Consider the following 19,062-nt stretch of genomic DNA (forward strand, 5'->3'; position numbering starts at 1 on the left):
TTCAACAAACAGCCCAGTGTGGATAGAGTGATGGGAGGTTATATGAGACAGACATAAAAAATAAACTCTCAAACCACTGTGGTCATTCAGAAATGTTTGCAACTTTTCACAAGGGCAGTGGCATTACTCCCAATTTCCTGGCCAAATATTTATTAAAGCAACCAAGGACTGAGCACATGAGGCTGCCTCACATCAGCGCAGCATCCTACTTTCCTTGCAGCTCTAAACTGAGAGGTACTGTCAAAAAAAAAATCTTCCACCCTCAAAATAGCTATGTTACAGAGGAGAGCTGGAATGTGTTCTTGGAGTGGGTGTGTTTGTTTGAGTTCAGGGTATGCAGAAAAGACAAGCCTCCACAGCCATTCATTCACATGCTTCCCTTCTCAGCAACAGGTATGCAGACAGTGGAGCTCTTGGACTAAGTCTCTGAATGGTAATGTACATTTACAAAGATTATTTTCCTAACTATTTTGAGGTATTTTATAAATAATGTGCATGTGTCTGCTGAGCATATATATATTTAGTAAAATTTTGCTTGTTTTCTCCTGAGACTGATCTTGTGTGTTCACTTATGTGGTATAATCTCTGAGGTGTCAGAAAGCTCCCCTCTACCTCTTACCCCAGCCACCCAAAAATATCTCTTGAGTTGGCCCACACAGAACTTAAAATCCCCACATTGTTCAAACATTTGATTTAGTCATTGAAAGCAGCTGTTAAAATCCAAGTGTTACACTGGGATATTAAAGCAGACCTTAGAAATTAAAGACTATATAAAACAAGAAAGAATACGGGGAAATTGCTTCTATTATAATGCTCAGTTTCAAAAGAAGAATGCAAAATAAATCCACAGTCTTGGTCAGATACTGTCTTAAGATGTCATGAGGTCAGAGCTAGCATATATGACCCAGCTCATGAATATGAGCCTATAGTAAAAGAAATACAGCACTCTCGGGCATCTTTTGTTATTATTTATTTCAAATGAGTGCTTTCCACAGTTTCTGATCCTCAGATCCCACTCTCTTCACAGTGTATCAAATATCTCCCTTTGCTGAGCTCCGGAGGCTCACAGTGACCTCTTGTTAATTAGTCTTGTGGGACACAGATCCCCATTTTCTGGAAAGCTCACGGAGCCTGATACCTGCCTGTGAGGAGCTTTTAGAAAGACCTCACAAGCACTCACCTACTCTCTCAGCAGCAAACTGCCAAACCAAGTTCATTTCCTTAAAAGATGATGGAGGACTTAGCAGCCTCCTATTTTGCTCTGAAATCAGAGAATGAAATTCTGCAGGCTCAAGTGCAGTGGCTGATGGAGGAAAATGCTGCCTTGCAGTCCCTCATCCCAGAACTCCAGAAGCCCCAAGCAGCCAAGGAGGATGAACCACTTCAGGAGACCCAGAGACCCCCAGAGCCCCTGTATTTTCTAGTAGTCTTGGAACCCCAAGAGCTCCCAGATGTCGAGGAGTCCCAGAAGCCCAGAGAGTCTCAGGACCTCCAAGCCTGGGAGACCTCAGCAGTCCAGGAGCCCCAAAAGTCCTTGGAGCCCCTAGCAGCTCCAGGGTCCCTGGAGCCCCCAGCAACCCAACATTTCTTAAGCATCTCCAATAATCTACAAACTTTCAGGAGCCTAGGGACCCCTAAAGCCCTCAGAGGCCAAGGAGCCTCAGAAGCTCCTAATGGCCCAGGAGGACCATAAACCCCAAGAATTTAAGGAGGCTCAGAAGTCCCCAGATACCCAGAATGCCCCAGCAGGCCAGAAGCCCCAGAAATTAGAGCCCCGGCACCCTCCAAATGCCCAGGATCTACAGGAGGCACCAAGATGCCAAGATACCTCTAGACACCTGGAATTCTTTGAGTTTCCTGCTCCCCAGGAGCTCCAGGATCCTGAAGATGCCCAGGAATTCCTAGGACTCTTAACACCCAAGGAGTCCCTGGACAATCTAACAGCTTCTGAAACAACAACAGCTTCAGAGTTTCCACAGTCTTCCAATGGGTTAGAGGCTGAAGCTTTCCCCCTAGAATATTCTTTAGCCTTCAGTAGGAATACCCAGAAGATTCCTGAGTTTCTGGTTCAATTGAAGAGTTCCATGAGAGTCAGAGGGTGCCTGTATCCCACCAAAGCAGCTCTGTAAGCTTTGTTGGCAACTACTTCTTAGGTAAAGAAGAAAAGTGGTTCCAGCCATTAGTAGATATCCAAAGCCCCTGGCTGGAGCAATTTGGAAGTTTCATACAAGTGCTTAAGGATACTTTTGACAATCCAGAAAACATGGAAGATGCCAACCACCGCATCCATAAGCTCTGCCAATGAGAGGACCATGTCCACCAGTATGCAACCCACTTCCACCTCATTATTCAAGAACAAAATTTGGGGGAAAGCACTCTCCGCATCCAATTTCAGGAAGGGCTTGCCAGTTCTATCTGAAGTGAACTGTCTCACACAAGCCCAGGCACCAATCTATCTGATCTGATCACCCAATACATCTCCCTAGAAGAGAAGCTAAGTGGTAAACCTGATCCAAGTCCATAATATGCAAGCACCTCTGAGGAGGGACTCAAGCTTGACTCAAGAGTTTATCAGCTGAAAACCAGCGAGTGCAGGCTTCAAGCTGTCACCAACACCTCAATGAAGCTGAAATAGCCCACTGCCGTGAAGGCCACTTGTGCCTCTACTGTGGACATCCTGGTCATTTCACCAGAGATTGCCCTGTCAAGCCTCATCGTGCCCAGCAGGTGGGAAACATCGAGGCCCAGCGGTAAGGGGGAACCCCGGTGGGCCAATCTACAAATATGCATCCCCCTCACTTCCAGTATCCATATTTTGTACACTATGGCTTACTGTTGAAATCCGACTGGGAAGATGACAGTTCTTTGAGCAAGCTATGGTGGATTCAGGCTCCTACAGAAACGACACTGACCACTCTGTGGTTCTTCGAGAGAAGCTGCCCATTTGCAGTAACATCTTTCCTCTGATGCTGGAAACTGTAGATGGCTGTACATTGATTAATGGACCCATAACCAAGGAAACACCACCTGTTGAAGTTAAAATTGGAAACAATGTTGAAGAGCTCCAGTTTGATATTATTCATGCGCCAGGGTACGCTCTGATTCTTGGAATTCACTGGCTTGAAACACATGATCCTAACATCGAGTGGAGTACCCACACTGTATCTTTTCCATCCCGTTATTGTCACTACAATTGCTTCAGGCACAGGTGGAATAGAAGACATCATGATGAAATAATTGCTGGATAGATTCTTTGTCCTAGTGACTGCTCCAAGCAACCTATCTTCTGTAACCTCAGCTGTCATCAGCATTTGCTGCTCCCAGAATCTTCCACTGAATCTCTGGCAATGAACTAAGGCTACCTGTACAACAACCCTGACTCTTGGATTGTGAACTGAACCTGATAACTTTGAGTTGCATTTTTTTTTCACCAACCCTGCATCCTCCTTCTTTGAACCCTGCATTAATGTGGGGCTGTTTTAATTACAATTTATTCTAACAATATGCCTGAGAATAGATAATAGAAACTAACATCTAAAAATGTAGTTGTTATATTGACTTGATTTTTTTCCTTATCAAGATTTTCTTTATCACAACAATTGCAGCATCTTTTCAATAAAGAAAATAAATTTGCAAGTGATTTAAAAAAAAACCAATAAACATGTACAAATTCTACCAGTGTTTTAATTATTTCTTGGTTTAGCTGAGTGAATGAATAAGACACAAGTAAATTAGGAGGGAGAGAGGGAAGGAGGAAGGGAGGGAGGGAATTGAAAAGTCTCAAAGCTTGAATATTCCAGTAGTGACACGTCAGTGAGTGATGGGGTACAGGAAGATGGAGAGAGCAGGGGACCGGTTGGAGTGGAGGTAGACTGGATGAGGAATGGAAGAATTAGAGAGAGGATAGAGGGAAAGTTTAGAAGAGGGTTTGGGGAAAATTAGAAGGAGGTTGAAAAGGATTCAGAGGAGAGTTAGGAGCTGCTGAGAGCAGGGGTGAGAGGAAGGGTAAATTCCTACAAAATTAAGGGCGTGCTGACAGAGACATTGAGCAGCTTTGAAAGCACACTTTTTGGACTTCATAAATTAACCAAACAAAGAAAGGCCCTGGAAAAGATAATGAGATCCCTCAGTAACCAAGCTTTCCTGGTAAAGTGACAAGAATTATTCCTTGCAGCAGGGAATTTTGCCCTAGGGTTTACGTCTATTAATGTGTTTTTGTTGGTGCACAGGAGCAGAGTAAAAAGAATCAGCTTTCAACACTTGCAGATCATTAATAGCCAACTGTATCTGCTCTGCTAGACAGGCTGCTTGCATGACACACAGGCAGAGCCAAGTCAAAGAAAGGAACTTGTGTTCTTATGGACCTGAGAGGGGCTAATGTCCCAACTTAAATCACAAAAACAGATGAACTACAGGGTTGGGAGTATGGGTAGAGGGGGCTGAATCTTCAGGTCTCCAGGGATTTCCAGAAATATGAAGAGTATATTTCCTCTGTATTTCGAACACGCCTTTGTGAGTCTTTCTGAGGCCATTTGAAGGAGATTTTGCCTCTTACTTAGACAAGTAAACAAATATACGATCATAATCCTAAAAGGAGATAGGTGAAGAATGTACCATTCACTGAGCCCCTAGTATCTTCCAGCTACAATGTCTGGCATGTTATACACATTAATTATTTCCTTATTTCTAGAACAACCCAGTGAAGTAGGTATGTTTGCTCCTGTTTCATCAATGAACAAACACAGCTCCAGCAAAGCTAGTTCACTCGTCCAAATTCACAAAGCTAGTAAGTTGGTAGAGGCCTCTTTGGCTTTTGAAACCTGTGCCCTTTCCTCTATCACATGTGAATATCCATAATGCAGTGGTGAGAAACAAACAGATTGTGGCATCAGAGATCTAAGTTAAATAATCCTAAAAAATAGAGGAAAACTCAGAAGAAAAATTGCAGAGACCATTTCATAGTAGTTCTGTTTCCCCAGTTCCCTTGATCTCACCCCAAACTCCTCATCATCACAAACTTCCCTTTTGTATCTCTTGGAGAACTTCCTTTTTTGAACTAATTGTATTTTTTCATGGACATTGGCCCCACATGAACAGTTATTTACCTGTAGGACCTGTGCACTATGTAGCAGTGTGTGTACCACCCCTTAGATTGTCTGAATAGTCATTTCCATAACCAATCCAAATCCTCTGAAACCTTAAATTCTACCTCTTCTAGTTCTCACTGGCCTCCCCTCCCTTCCCTCAATAGTTTAACACATTTAATCATCATACACCATGTTGAGGTATATGGGGACATTTTTTAGGTGTATCTCCTATAACCCCCAACCTACCCCCCCAACACACACACACAGATAGCATGGGTCACAGAGATGATATCTTCTACATGCCTACACTTGACAGCATAGCCTAATACAGTGCCCTGTACAGAGAAGTTCTCCAAAGTGACTTATTCAATGACATTGAATTACCACTAACCAGAGAGGGGTGCTCATTTATATATCATGGGCTCTTCTTATTTTCTTTTCCTCACTCAATTGCTTATCTCTACCACCAAAATCAAGCACTATCTATCAATGTAGAATTCAAGACAAAAATGCTTAAAGCCACTATAAAGGAAAAACACCATTTGCCAAAATACCTGAGGCTATCAGGACAGAGAGGATACATAGGACACAGGACTTGCCACGTTAAAACTAGGAACAGTTTCAGGAAAACTGAGATGGTTTGTCAACTGACTTGGGCTCTACATTTTTCTATCTGGCTTTAGAGGCTTATTTGACTACAGTACTACAATTCTTTGTTTCAGGAAAAAGATCCATTATCTAATCATAGAATCACAGAATTTGTGAGTTTTAAAAGACTCAAGAAGTCTGTTTCCTAAATTTTACAAATGAAAGCATTGAGGAGGCTCAGAGAAAGGAAAGATACTTGATCAAGATAACTTACTGTTATCTGGGTCTCCTGACTCCATATCCGGTGTTCTTTTCACCAGAAGCCACAGAAATAACCCAGAAGTTAAAACTCAAATATGTGGCCAGGACTGAGCTAGGTAGATACTGTGGACATTGTTTATAAAGTATAACATGAGAGGTTTACAATGTGATGAAGGAGAAGAAAAATTAGCAAGCATTAGACATGGTTTCCCAGGTGGCTCAGTGGGTAAAGAACCTACCTGCAATGCAGGAGTTGACAGAGATATGGGTTCGATTACTGAGTTGGAAAGATCCCCTGGAGAAGGGCATGGCAACCAACTCCAGTATTTTTGCCTGGAGAATCCCATGGACAGAGGAGCCTGGCAGGCTACAGTCCATAGGTTGCAAAGAGGCAGACATGATTGAAGCAACTGAGCACACAGGACACAGACAGCTAGCATAAAATCTAATATGTAGTAACAAATACACCAAATACACCAAACTGAAACATTGTACAAGCTGATAAAAGTAACAATAATATCTACCATTTAATGAGCACTTGGGTTGTACCAGACTTTTGAACCAGGTGATTTAGGTATTTCCAACTCTCTGCAAGGCAGATTTTATTATGCAAATCAAATATATTGCTCCAGTTCTTAAAGTACCTGTATATTTCAAAAGCTATGTTTTTAAAAGATTTTTTAAGGATAAACGACTTTAAACTTTATTAATACAATATTCAGCATATTACTAGATATCAAATATTAAATTACAAGAGCAATATATGAGTCAGAACGCTAGGGGCCAGGAGATTAAGAATAAATTTTTAATTTTATCACTTACTGGCTATACAACCCATATTGTTTATGAAATGAGGAATATAATACTTCTTTTACCTACCCAACAAAGTTAGAGAAAGCATCAAGTGAAATATTTCATGTTTAAAAAGCATTATGAGATAAACAACAAGGTCTAACTGTATATCACAAAGAGCTATATTCAATATTCTATAATGAACCATAATGGAAAAGAATATGAAAATATATATACACATATATATGAATCACTTTGCTGTAACCCAGAAACACAACATTGTAAATCAACTATATTTCAATTAAAACTTAAATTAAAAAAATTAAAGAGCATTAGAAAGTTGAAAATGCTGTATAAATAAATGGTATTATAGTAACTTATGTTTTTAATAATGACCCCAAAGACCTTCATTGTATGAAAACACATGTCTAATTTAATTTCAATTTTACACACCTCTAGTAAGTATTTTCTACATGCTGGGCACTCTATATTGTCAATCAAAGCAAGATTCGGTTATGTTTAATATAAATATTGCATTAAGTAATTTTTAGTATTATTATAATTAAAGTATTTGAAATATAAATAATAATTCTTGCCATATGTACCACCACTCTATTTACCAGAATATTATATTATTTGAAATGCCACTTCCTTCCTAGGGCATCTCAACTAAATTATAATATAATTGGTCTGAGTTTTTTCTTCATCTACTTAGCTCAATCTAGAGAAAACAAGTCAGAACAAGGTTAATATTTATGCCCACACCAAAAGAAAATTAAATTAAAACTCATGTGACTGCTATCACTTCCATTTCCAGTTTATATGATTTCTAAGTAAAAAATAACGGAAAGTTAAAAGGTCAAACTGTAGCAGCCTCTGAGTAAGCCATAATGTCTGTAGGAAACAATTGCCATCATCATTTAATATGACTAACAAGACTCTCATTTCACTTATTATCTGCCTCACAGTGATTTTAATACGTGAGAAAGTTTGATGAAGTGTTTTTAGCTTGGAGAATGTGGGATGTGTTCTAACTAGGTTAGTCAGAGAGGGGAGAAGTAACACATGCCAACAGTAGTCAAGTACGAAGTGTCTTACTTGGCTCAAATGGGAGGACCATTATATCTTCTGATACAGATAAAAATGGGATATGGGACAGAAACACAGGATAGTCATATGTGTACAGGATATCTGGTAACATAGAAATCACATGAGAAAAAGAAAGTATGAAATTTTACAGCCACACAGAAGAGAATGTCTGAAACTCTACTGCTGAGCTCACTGTTTTTCTTAGCCTTTTCACATTGCTTTTTTCCTGTCAGTTATACCACAGATACCACATAATAGACAACAAGTGAACCAGCTGCATTACTAGTGAAACTCTTCTGATTATTGGAAGAAAATAAGGTTGAAAGCCAATATCATTAAAGGGACTAAAAAGGTGAATACTGAAGGGAATTTCCAATTTCAACTTCTAATTTTACAACACTGCCTTCCGTTGTAAAATTGAACATGTATTTAAAGCAATGAGGGAGAGATCAATCAGGGACAAGGCAAAATAAAATAACACTTAAGAATTAACAATATTCATTGGGAAATGTCATTATGCTCCAAAAGTTTTGAAATAATTAAGCTAAAACAAAATGTAGAAAGCAAGAAGCCTGACATGGAAATCACCAGAAATTGGTGGTCACAGCCATCTTCTATTACTCTCTGTCTTCTCTCCAGGTCTGCTCTCTTTCTGGACTTTTTTCTTTCTGCTAAAGTGTCAGAAACCTAAATAACCAAATACTCACACATAATTAATCATTAATAGCTTGCAATAATAGGCCTTTTTCCTCACTGCTTTTCCATATGGAGAAGAAAGGCAGATCAGAAATATCCTTCACACTAATTTAATAACTTTGTGAAAGCCTTTTTAAAACAATAAATATATTGTTTTATATACGGAGAATTCATAGACAGGCAAGGGCTAAGAAGCTTTAATTTACACATATGATGAGGTTAAGTGAGGAGCAGTCAAGATATCAAGATATCTAAATATCAGATATAATTTATAACTTGCCCTGTGGCACTGGGTAAGTTAATTAGCCTCTCTTTTGAGGCTCAGTTGCTTCATAGGAAAAATTGTGATGATGTTATCTTTGCTGCCTTACTTAGTAAAATATTGCAAGAGGAATTTAGTTATTCAATAAACTCTATGATTAAATTCTACTATGTATCAAGTACTGAATTACAATGAAATGAGATAATAAATATCAAGATTGCAAGCCCAGATATAAGTTAGAGTGTTATCATTGCTCTAAAAGCTGCCTAACACCAAAGGAATATAGTTTTGCACAAAGAATAAATTAAAAATTAAAAGGTACATCAGCTTGACACTTTCTTTTGTATTTTGTATTATAGAAAGTTTCCATTATTACCTCGCACTTCTAACCTATAAAAATTAGCAAAATTACACAAGAATTAATATTTTTCCTCTCTATGAGATGTGAAAACTCTGATTATCGTTTAAAAGAGTACAGACATGCACAGCAACTATCATTATTATCACTACTATTAAGTTTTTTTATTACTCATAAAGAAAAGTAAACATTTAAAAAGCAAGCATCTATTGTTCACCACACTCTGTGCTAGCTACTTTACCTATGAAATCTCATTTAAACTTAACGAATACCTAGCAAGGTGTATATTATTATATCCATTTTGTAGGTCCAATAACCAAGTTCTAGAGAGGAAAAAGTCACTTGGAGAGACTGGTGAAGTTCTAAAACAAACTCAATTTTCAGTCTCAAATCTCACATTTTTTCAGAGCCATAGAAAGAATACTAGGGCTGGAATAGTCCATATTTACTGATACAGACACTGCTGTCCAGAGAAGCTGGATTCTCCATGGAGGCCATAGAGCAAGTTAGTGACAGAGCCAGATCTAAAATGCATAACTTCCGTTTTCCACTTTAATGTATTTTTCCATTAAATTTTGCTAATATATATGGTGTCAATTTAACTATATTCAACAAATATAATTAATTAATTGAATAAGAAGTTAAGCAGAATTATTCTGAATGCTTATAATTTATTAAACACTATTTTTCAAGAACTAAATTTAAAAAGAAAAAGAATTTTAATATATGAACGGAAGTTGGAAATATTTTTTCATTTTCATTTTACATGTTGATTTGGCTAGTAGTTTCCTGCATTTTTTAAAGTTTTATCAACCTGTTCCTGTTTGTTGGTTTTTCAAGTAAAAGAGAAAACACTGTTTAAAACTGCAACTAAAAAACATACTACACAGCAGGATCCTCTATGACCCACCTCCCAGAATATTGGAAATAAAAGCAAAAATAAACAAATGGGACCTAATTAAAATTAAAAGCTTTTGCACAACAAAAGAAACTATAAGCAAGGTGAAAAGACAGCCTTCGGAATGGGAGAAAATAATAGCAAACGAAGCAACGGACAATTAATCTCAAAAATATACAAGCAACTGCTGCAGCTGAATTCCAGAAACATAAACGACCCAATCAAAAAGTGGGCCAAAGAACTAAACAGACATTTCCCCAAAGAAGACATACAGATGGCTAACAAACACATGAAAAGATGCTCAACATCACTCATTATCAGAGAAATGCAAATCAAAACCACAATGAGGTACATTTCACGCCCGTCAGAATGGCTGCTATCCAAAAGACTACAAGTAATAAATGCTGGACAGGGTGTGAAGAAAAGGGAACACTCTTACACTGTTGGGAATGCAAACTAGTACAGCCACTATGGAGAACAGTGTGGAGATTCCTCAAAAAACTGGAAATAGAACTGCCATATGACCCAGCAGTCCCACTGCTGGGCATACACACTGAGGAAACCAGACTTGAAAGTGACATGTGTACCCCAATGTTCATCGCAGCACTGTTTATAATAGCCAGGACATGGAAGCAGCCTAGATGCCCATCAGCAGATGAATGGATAAGGAATGGTACATATACACAATGGAATATTATTCAGCCATTAAAAAGAATACATTCGAATCAGTTCTAATGAGGTGGATGAAACTGGAGCCTATTATACAGAGTGAAGTAAGCCAGAAAGAAAAACACCAACACATTATACTAACACACATATATGGTATTTAGTCAAATGGTAAAGATAACCCTTTATGTGAGATATCAAAAGAGACACAGATAAATAGAAGAGTGTTATGGACTCTATGGGAGAGGGCGAGGGCGGGATGATATGGGAGAATGGCATGGAAGCATGTAAATTATCATATGTGAAATGAATCGCCAGTCCAGGTTCAACGCATGATGCAGGGTGCTCGGGGCTGGTGCACCGGGATGACCCGGAGGGATGGGATTGGGAGGGGGGCTCTGGAAGGGGAAAACATGTACATTCATGGTGGATTCATGTCAATGTATGGCAAAACAAATACAATATTGTAAAGTTAAAAAATAGAAAATAAACTAATTTTTTAAAAAAAGAAAATGTAAAAAAAATAAAATAAAAAATAAAAAAAACATACTACACAACACTATAAACCACTAGACATCACAGACTTCTAGAACACTGATTCAAGCAACAGTTCAGTTCAGTCACTCAGTCGTGTCTGACTCTTTGCGACCCCATGAATCGCAGCACGCTGGCCTCCCTGTCCATCACCAACTCCTGGAGTTTACCCAAACCCATGTCCATAGCATCGGTGATGCCATCCAACCATCTCATCCTCTGTCGTCCCCTTCTCCTCCTGCCCCCAATCCTTCCCAGCATTAGGGTCTTTTCCAATGAGTCAACTCCTCGCATGAGGTGGCCAAAGTATTGGAGTTTCAGCTTCAACATCAATCCTTCCAATGAACACCCAGGACTGATCTCCTTTAGGATGGACTGGTTGGATCTCCTTGCAGTCCAAGGGACTCTCAAGAGTCTTCTCCAGCATCACAGTTCAAAAGCATCGATTCTTCAGCGCTCAGCTTTCTTCACTGTCCAACTCTCACATCCATATATGACATCTGGAAAAACCAACAATGGTAGAATATGTATATTTCAAGTGAACATGGAATATTCTTCAGAATAGGCCATATGCTAGGCCATAAAATAGCCATTAACAAATTTAAAAGGATCGAAATCTTACAAAGTTTGTTCTCTTAATGGAATAAAATTAGAAATCAATAACAGAATAATATTAGAGAAATTCACAAGTACATGAAAATCAAACACATTTCTAAATAACCAATGGTTAGAAGAAGAAATCACAAAAGAAATGAGAAAACCCTTTGAGATGAATGAAAAGGAAAACATAATAAAACTTATGGGATGCAGAAAAACCAGTGGAGGGAAATTTATTGTCAAGAAGACAGATTTTTAATAAAGAAGAAAGCTAACAAGGACCTATCATATAGCACAGGGAACTATATTCAATATCTAGTAATAATCTTTAATGGAAGAAAAAGAAGAAAGATCTCAAATCAGTAACTCAACCTTCTACATTAAGAAACAAACAAAAAAACTCCACAAACTAAACTCAAATAAGGCAAAAGGAAGGAAATAATGACATTTAGAGCAGAACCTAATGAAACAAAGCACATAAAAATAATAGAAAAAAATCAGTGAATTCAAAAGTTGATTTTTTTAGAAAGATTCTTTAGATATACTGTCTTGTACTCCCTGCTCCCTTACTCCTGCTTCTCATCTCCCTGATAAACTGCCAATGCTCAAGTCCTTATCTTGGGTTAAATTTGAAATTTTGAGTATGCTAAGCTTTGCCATTTACTTATTGTGTGACTCGACTGTTTCAGTTTCAGAGTTTCTTTGTCCTTGACAGAGAAGAATATCAATACCTCAAAAGAACACGAGGTTTGTAGCTGATATACTTGGGTTTTAATAAACTTCAGGTTTGTCTTTTTACAACTGTGAAATCTCAATCAATTTTCTTAATCTCTCCAAATCTATTTCCCCATTTACAAAATGATGATTTAGACCTCTTTCATGGGGCTGTTGAAAATAACCAAATAAGGCCAAAAAAAGTGAGAATATCTTGGAGTCTATAAATTATCATCCAAATATGATATTTGGATTATTTTATTTATTTGTTTTATATGAAATTATTTATTTTTAATTGGAAGTCAGGGGAAAATACCATTTCTTAATTGAGAGATGGCAATAAAGAAATTGTTTTAATGCATCTTAACTCAAGTACAATGATGCCAAATTTGAATTAGGTCATTTTATACTTACTGAGAAGTATATTTCCTCACTTCACCAGGGCTAATATTCTAAGGCTTCAAAAAAAATTACAAATTTCTGCCTCCTGAAACAGCTAGAAAGCACAGAATAGCTCTCATCCCTTCTTGTCATCAGCTAGATGGTATACAATGGCCTCCATTTGACCTGAAGGACCTACAAGTGTCCAAGACTGGCAGTAACAAGCCCAATACTAGTTACTCATTATTTTCCTTTAAGAATGAATTGCTAGCAAAACAAATCAAGTAGGGAAATCTCAAATGATGGGACTTACTCTCTAATATACTACAAGCTGCCAACATCTGGGTGAGCCATTTATCAGTGAAATACCAGGCATACCAGGAAGAGATTTGATAAATGACTCTTTGTGACCCCATGGACTGCAGCACACCAGGCTTCCGTGTCCACCATCTCCCGAAGCTTGCTCAAACTCATGTCCATCTCATCTTCTGTCATCCCCTTCTCCTCCTGCCTTCAATCTTTCCCAGTATCAGGGTCTTTTCCAATGAGTCGGCTCTTTGCATCAGGTAGCCAAACTATTGGAGCTTCAGTGTCAGCATCAGTCCTTCCAATGAATATTCAGGATTGATTTCCTTTAGGATAGACTGGTTTCATCTCCTTATAGTCCAAGGGACTCTCAAAAGTCTCCTCCAACACCACAGTTGAAAATATCAATTCTTTAGCACTCAGCCTTCTTTAAGGTCCAACTCTCACATCCATACATGACTATTAGAAAAACCATAGCTTTGACTATAAGGACATTTGTTGCCAAAGTAATGTCTCTGCTTTTTAATATGCTGTCTAGGTTGGTCATAGCTTTTCTTCCAAGGAGCAAAAGTCTTTTAACTTCATGGCTGCAGTCACCATTTGCAGTGATTTTGGAGCCCAAGAAAAGAAAGTATGTCAGTGTTTCCTTTGTTCCCCCATCTATTTGCCATGAAGTGATGGGTCCTGATGCCATGATCTTAGTTTTTTGAATGTTGATGTCTACTCATAATTTAATTATTAATATCCATCATCTTGCCATTTTATGAGAAGAGTATGTAAGATATTCCTCTAATAGATTTGTTGATAATATTTGTTGATACTAGCTTCTTTAATTTTTTTCATTAACTCTTACTTATAAAAGTGGATGGTTCATATGAAGTCTCAAACAAAGAAGCAAGTCAGATCCAAGGTGCCACTAAGGAGAGAGCTGAGTTGGGGGAAGGAGTCAAGAATGATTCCTCTTAGGTTTGGAATAAATCTTCAATAGGACTATTACAGGTCCTTAAAGTATTCACTTGACAAGCCACTCTTTTCATTTCAGTCAAGCAAAGGGTTTCTTTGTGTTCTTCTTCAAAAACCATTTTATCCCTACTATCATGCCAAAGCAGATATTCTGATTTCTTAGACAACATTCTCATTTTAGGAACTATGAAAGCAATGGACACCACAACTGTAAATAGACCAGAGAAACAGAGATCTTTCATTATCTGCCTTTCCCATTCTTAAACCCATCAACTATAAGCACAGCCTGGCAGTAGCACTAAAAACAGAACCTTTTTTCTATCAAGTGCTATTGACTTAAAAGGGGGAAAATTCAATCAAGAATCAACACACAAGTCAAAGCTACGTTTAATAATTCAAGATTTTTGAAGAGTAGTAGACAAAGGTTTAATCAATTCCTCTGTTACTTAAGTTTAGAAAGTGAAACTAAGTTTTCTTAAAATAATAATACACTTTGAAAATGAAAGAGACATACTTGATTGGGGAGATGCCAGGACTGGGGAGTGATAAACAGTAAAAATTAGAATTATAAAATGAAGGACAGAGACATGCATCCATCTCTCCCACTCTGAAACAGATCCCCAAACCTCTAAATTCTCTGCCTCGTCTAGAAGTCTCCCTGGTCACACTCCTATCCCATTCTGGATTCCTGGAAATTCCAACCCCCTCAAGCCCTACAAGTTGTGTGCTTCCCTGTTCTCCAAATTAGGACTTTCTCTCCAGTCTTTAAGAGATGCCCTCTCTCCCTGCAATAGCCTCTTTGATTTGACCAGGTAGTTATGCTGTGGTTGCTTGCATTTTCCAAGTTCTTGGTATTTTTGATCTCTAGCCTTATGTATCCTGAGTTTTTAGATAGTTTCCAGGCTTTCTCTGAGTTATTGACTTCTAAAATTCTACCTCCCAGGTTTTTTCCTACTCAATGTCCAAATTTTGTCAATGTTCCATTTTCAAATTAAAGAAAACAACCTAATGGATTTCACTGGTTTTTCATCTCTCTAAATGATATTGAATTTACTAGAATTTCAAAGTTCAAAGGAACTATGAAGACCATCAAATTTAGCACACTTGTTCAAATTTTAATCTCCCTCAATTCCCCCAATCTCTGTACCCTAACTATGGACCCCTTTGACTATTCTTAGATTTTGCTGATATCTTTCTTTCTATAGCTTCCTCCTTGGGACCACACAGAACAAAATTATTGCCATTGCCCTGTGACAACATTTCATCTATCTTAATAAGCTTACCTTTCCATCATTCCACCGAAACCCAACCCATCTCCAGATTTTAAAAAAAAAATCCCAGTCCCTTTGACTGTTATATGTCATATTTCAAAACCTGACAACAAATATTCTGGTTGCTTTCCTCGGAATAATTTTACCGTTATTAACATTATATACTTTCTGTCCACAAAGAGAAAAGTCTTCTGTCTTTGAGTACCATGTTTACTTTACAGGCAGTGAGAATATCATCACTAATATGCTTTAATTTATGCTGACATTTTAGCTTTCAGCATAAATTAATTTAACAATGGGATAAAAAGCTAATATGTTCTGCTTAAATGTCAGGAAATCATTTCCTGATCTCCTCCCTCTGCCAAGTAGGTTAAATGACTTTGAATTTTTCACCCTGTAGCAGTTTCATCACTGAACTTAGTTTTGTAATTATTTGTTTAATTCTATCTCTCTCACTAGAGTATCGGAGAAGGCAATGGCACCCCACTCCAGTACTCTTGCCTGGAAAAATCCCATGGATGGAGGAGCCTGGTAGGCTACTGTCCATGGGGTCGCGAAGAGTTGGACACAACTGAGTGACTTCACTTTCACTTTTCACTTTCATGCATTGGAGAAGGAAATGGCAACCCACTACAGTGTTCTTGCCTGGAGAATCCCAGGGACAGGGGAGCCTAGTGGGCTGCTGTCTACGAGGTCGCACAGAGTCGGATATGACTGAAGCGACTTAGCAGCAGCAGCAGCATTAGAGTATAAGCTCTGATAAAGAAACAGTAAATAATGATGTTTGTCTATATGCAGGTGCCTGGCATATATTAGAGTCCTCAAATTTATTTATTGATAGAATATATGATCAAAGAAGTTTGATCAAAGAACTTTGTTATAGTCTTAGAATTAGAAAAGTCCTTAGAGCCTTTATTTTCCATATAGGTTAACTGAGGACTGAGAATATCAAAGGATTTATACAAAATTATACAGCTGTTTGCTGAGAGGTCTATAATTTTAGATTTTGTCATCCCACTCACTCCACTGATATCCTACAATTTTAGTTCATGTTCATACACTTAATCTAGGAGCCCTAGCTATACTAGTGACTAAACTGGATAAAATATGGCTACAATTTCTATATTTATTGATTCCCTTATATCAGACTAAAACAATCTACATGTTCATTTATACTTTTTTAAAAAAGCATAAAAGTTGTTATACTGCACTACGGGCTTGGGTTGAGAATTTACAGTGTTCAGATGGACTATGCCATCCTGCTCACCATGGGATCTTAATAAAGATTGAAGAGAGAAAAACAAAATAGATCAACTCAAATTCTGTGGTTAAAATATGTTGAACTGCTTCCATCTTGAGATTTCACCATTTTAGACCCACATTGTCCAATATAGTAGCAACTAGCTACAACTGGCTAGTCTGAATTAAAATGTTCTGTGAGTGTAAAATATAAACCAGATTTCTAAGGTTGAGTACACAAAGGAGGTAAAATATCTCATTAATAATTTTATATTGCTTATATACCAAAAATGGAGAAGGAAATAGCAACCAACTCCAGTATTCTTGCTTCAGAAATCCCATAGACAGAGGAGCCTGGCAGGCTATAGTTTGTGGGATCACAAAGAGTCAGACATGACTTAGTGACTAAACAGCAGCAGGAACAGCATATACCAAAACAATAGTACTTTGGATATACTATATTAAACTTAATATTACTTTAAAAATTTTATGGGACTTTTAGAAAATTTTAATTCACATATGTGACACCTATTCATGATAAAAATTTTCAGAAAAAAACTTCCTCAACTTAATAAAGAATATCTTTATTCCACTCACTCTACTGAAAAGTAAAAAATAAAAAAGAAACCTTACAGGTGACATAATGCGCTGTGAATACTTAGTTGCTCGGTTGTGTCCAACCTTTTGGGACCACATAGACTGTAGCTAGCTAGGCTCTTCTGTCCATGGAGATTCTCCAGGCAAGAACACCGGAGTGGGTTGCCATGCCCTTCTCCAAGGGATCTTCCCAACCCAGGGATCAACTCAGGTCTCTCACATTGCAGGTGGATTCTTTACCATCTGAGCCACCAGGGAAGCCCAAGAATACTGGAGTGGGAAGCCTATCCCTTCTCCAGAGGATCTTCCCAACCCAGGAATTGGACCAGGGTCTCCTGCATTGCAGGTGGATTCTTTACCAGGTGACATCATACTTAATGGTAAAAGGCTGAATGCTTTTCTTCTAAGATCAAAAAGAAGGAGAGGACATCCACTTTCATCACTCTTATTTGACATAATACTGGAAGTTCTAGCCACTGCAATAAGGCAAGGGAAATGAATTAAAAGTATACAACTTGGAAGAGAAAAAATAAAACTGTCTCTAGTTGCAGACATGATTGTCTATGTAGAAAGTCCCCGAGAACCTATGGAACATTTCCAGCACTAACAAATGAGTTCAGCAAGGTCACAAGATATAAGATCAACATACAAAAATTGGTAATATTTTTATATACTTAACAATGACCAGGTAGAAACTGCAATTTAATACACAATGCCATTTAAAATCACTCCAAATAACATTGAATATTTAGATACATCCTTAACAAAATCTGTGCAGGAGGCTGTATGCTGTAAAATTACAAAATGTTGTTTAAATAAATCAAAGAATGCCTAAACAAATAAAGCTGTATACCATGTTCATGAATTATAAAACTCAACATAGTAAAGACATCAGTCCTCTCCAAACTGATCTACAGGTTTAACACAATTCTGTAAAAACTCCAGCAAGGATTTTTGGAGGCATAAGAAAGCCTATTCTAAAATTTACATGATTTGAGAGAATAGCATTGAAACATACACATTACCATACATAAAATAGATGACCAGTGCAAGTTCAATGCATGAAGAAGGGCACCCAAAGCCATTGCTCTGGGTCAACCTAGAGAGATAGGGTGGGGAGGAATGTGGGAGGGGGATTCAGGATGGGGGTGATACATATATATTTATGGCCGATTCATGCTGTTGTATGGCAAAAAACAATCACAATATTGTAAAGTAATTATCCTCCAGTTAAAATAAATAAATAAATAAAATATTTTAAAAAAGAAAATTCACAAGACCTAGAATAGCTGAAACAATTGTGATGAAAAACTACATAACAAGAAATCACTCTATCTGATATTGTCTTACCATGTGTCTACCATAATCAAGATAGTATTGTATTGAAGGAGGGATAGATACAAAGATCAATGGAACAGAATAGAGGACTCAGAAAGAGACCTATACAAATATGCCCAATTAATTTTTGACAGAATTGGAAATTTTGGACAGATTGAATTGGTGTTGAAGCAGTTGGACATATACGAAGGTAGAAAAGCAAACCTTTTAGAAAAAAGATTTCAAAACCAATCATAGATTTAAATATACCACATACAACTATAAAACTTTTAGAAAAATCTGTAAGAGAAAATTCCCAGGGTATGGGGCCAGGCAAATAATTCTTAGAGTTGAAAGCAAAAGCACAGTATATAAAAGGAAAACTCGACAAATTGGATCTCATCAAAATTTAAAACTTTTCCTCCGTGAAAGCTCATGGTAAGGGG

At 37.7% G+C, this 19,062-nt stretch overlaps 1 protein-coding gene and 1 pseudogene across 1 annotated transcript; both read left to right on the forward strand.

Annotated features, from left to right (window-relative positions):
* Window positions 1-1,228: 1,228 nt before the first annotated feature.
* Window positions 1,229-2,754, forward strand: RTL3 (retrotransposon Gag like 3). The gene is given in 4 exon segments (XM_081564056.1): window positions 1,229-1,513; window positions 1,629-2,121; window positions 2,124-2,558; window positions 2,561-2,754. Coding segments are annotated over 4 exon segments (1,407 nt in total).
* Window positions 2,755-2,876: 122 nt separating this feature from the next.
* LOC145535674 (ubiquitin-conjugating enzyme E2 variant 1 pseudogene) overlaps window positions 2,877-19,062 on the forward strand; it is a 65,042-nt pseudogene continuing 48,856 nt past the window's right edge.

Source organism: Giraffa tippelskirchi, chromosome X (genome assembly GCF_054371585.1).
Source record: "Giraffa tippelskirchi isolate mGirTip1 chromosome X, T2T-mGirTip1v1.2.pri, whole genome shotgun sequence".
Taxonomy (NCBI): Eukaryota; Metazoa; Chordata; class Mammalia; order Artiodactyla; family Giraffidae; genus Giraffa; species Giraffa tippelskirchi.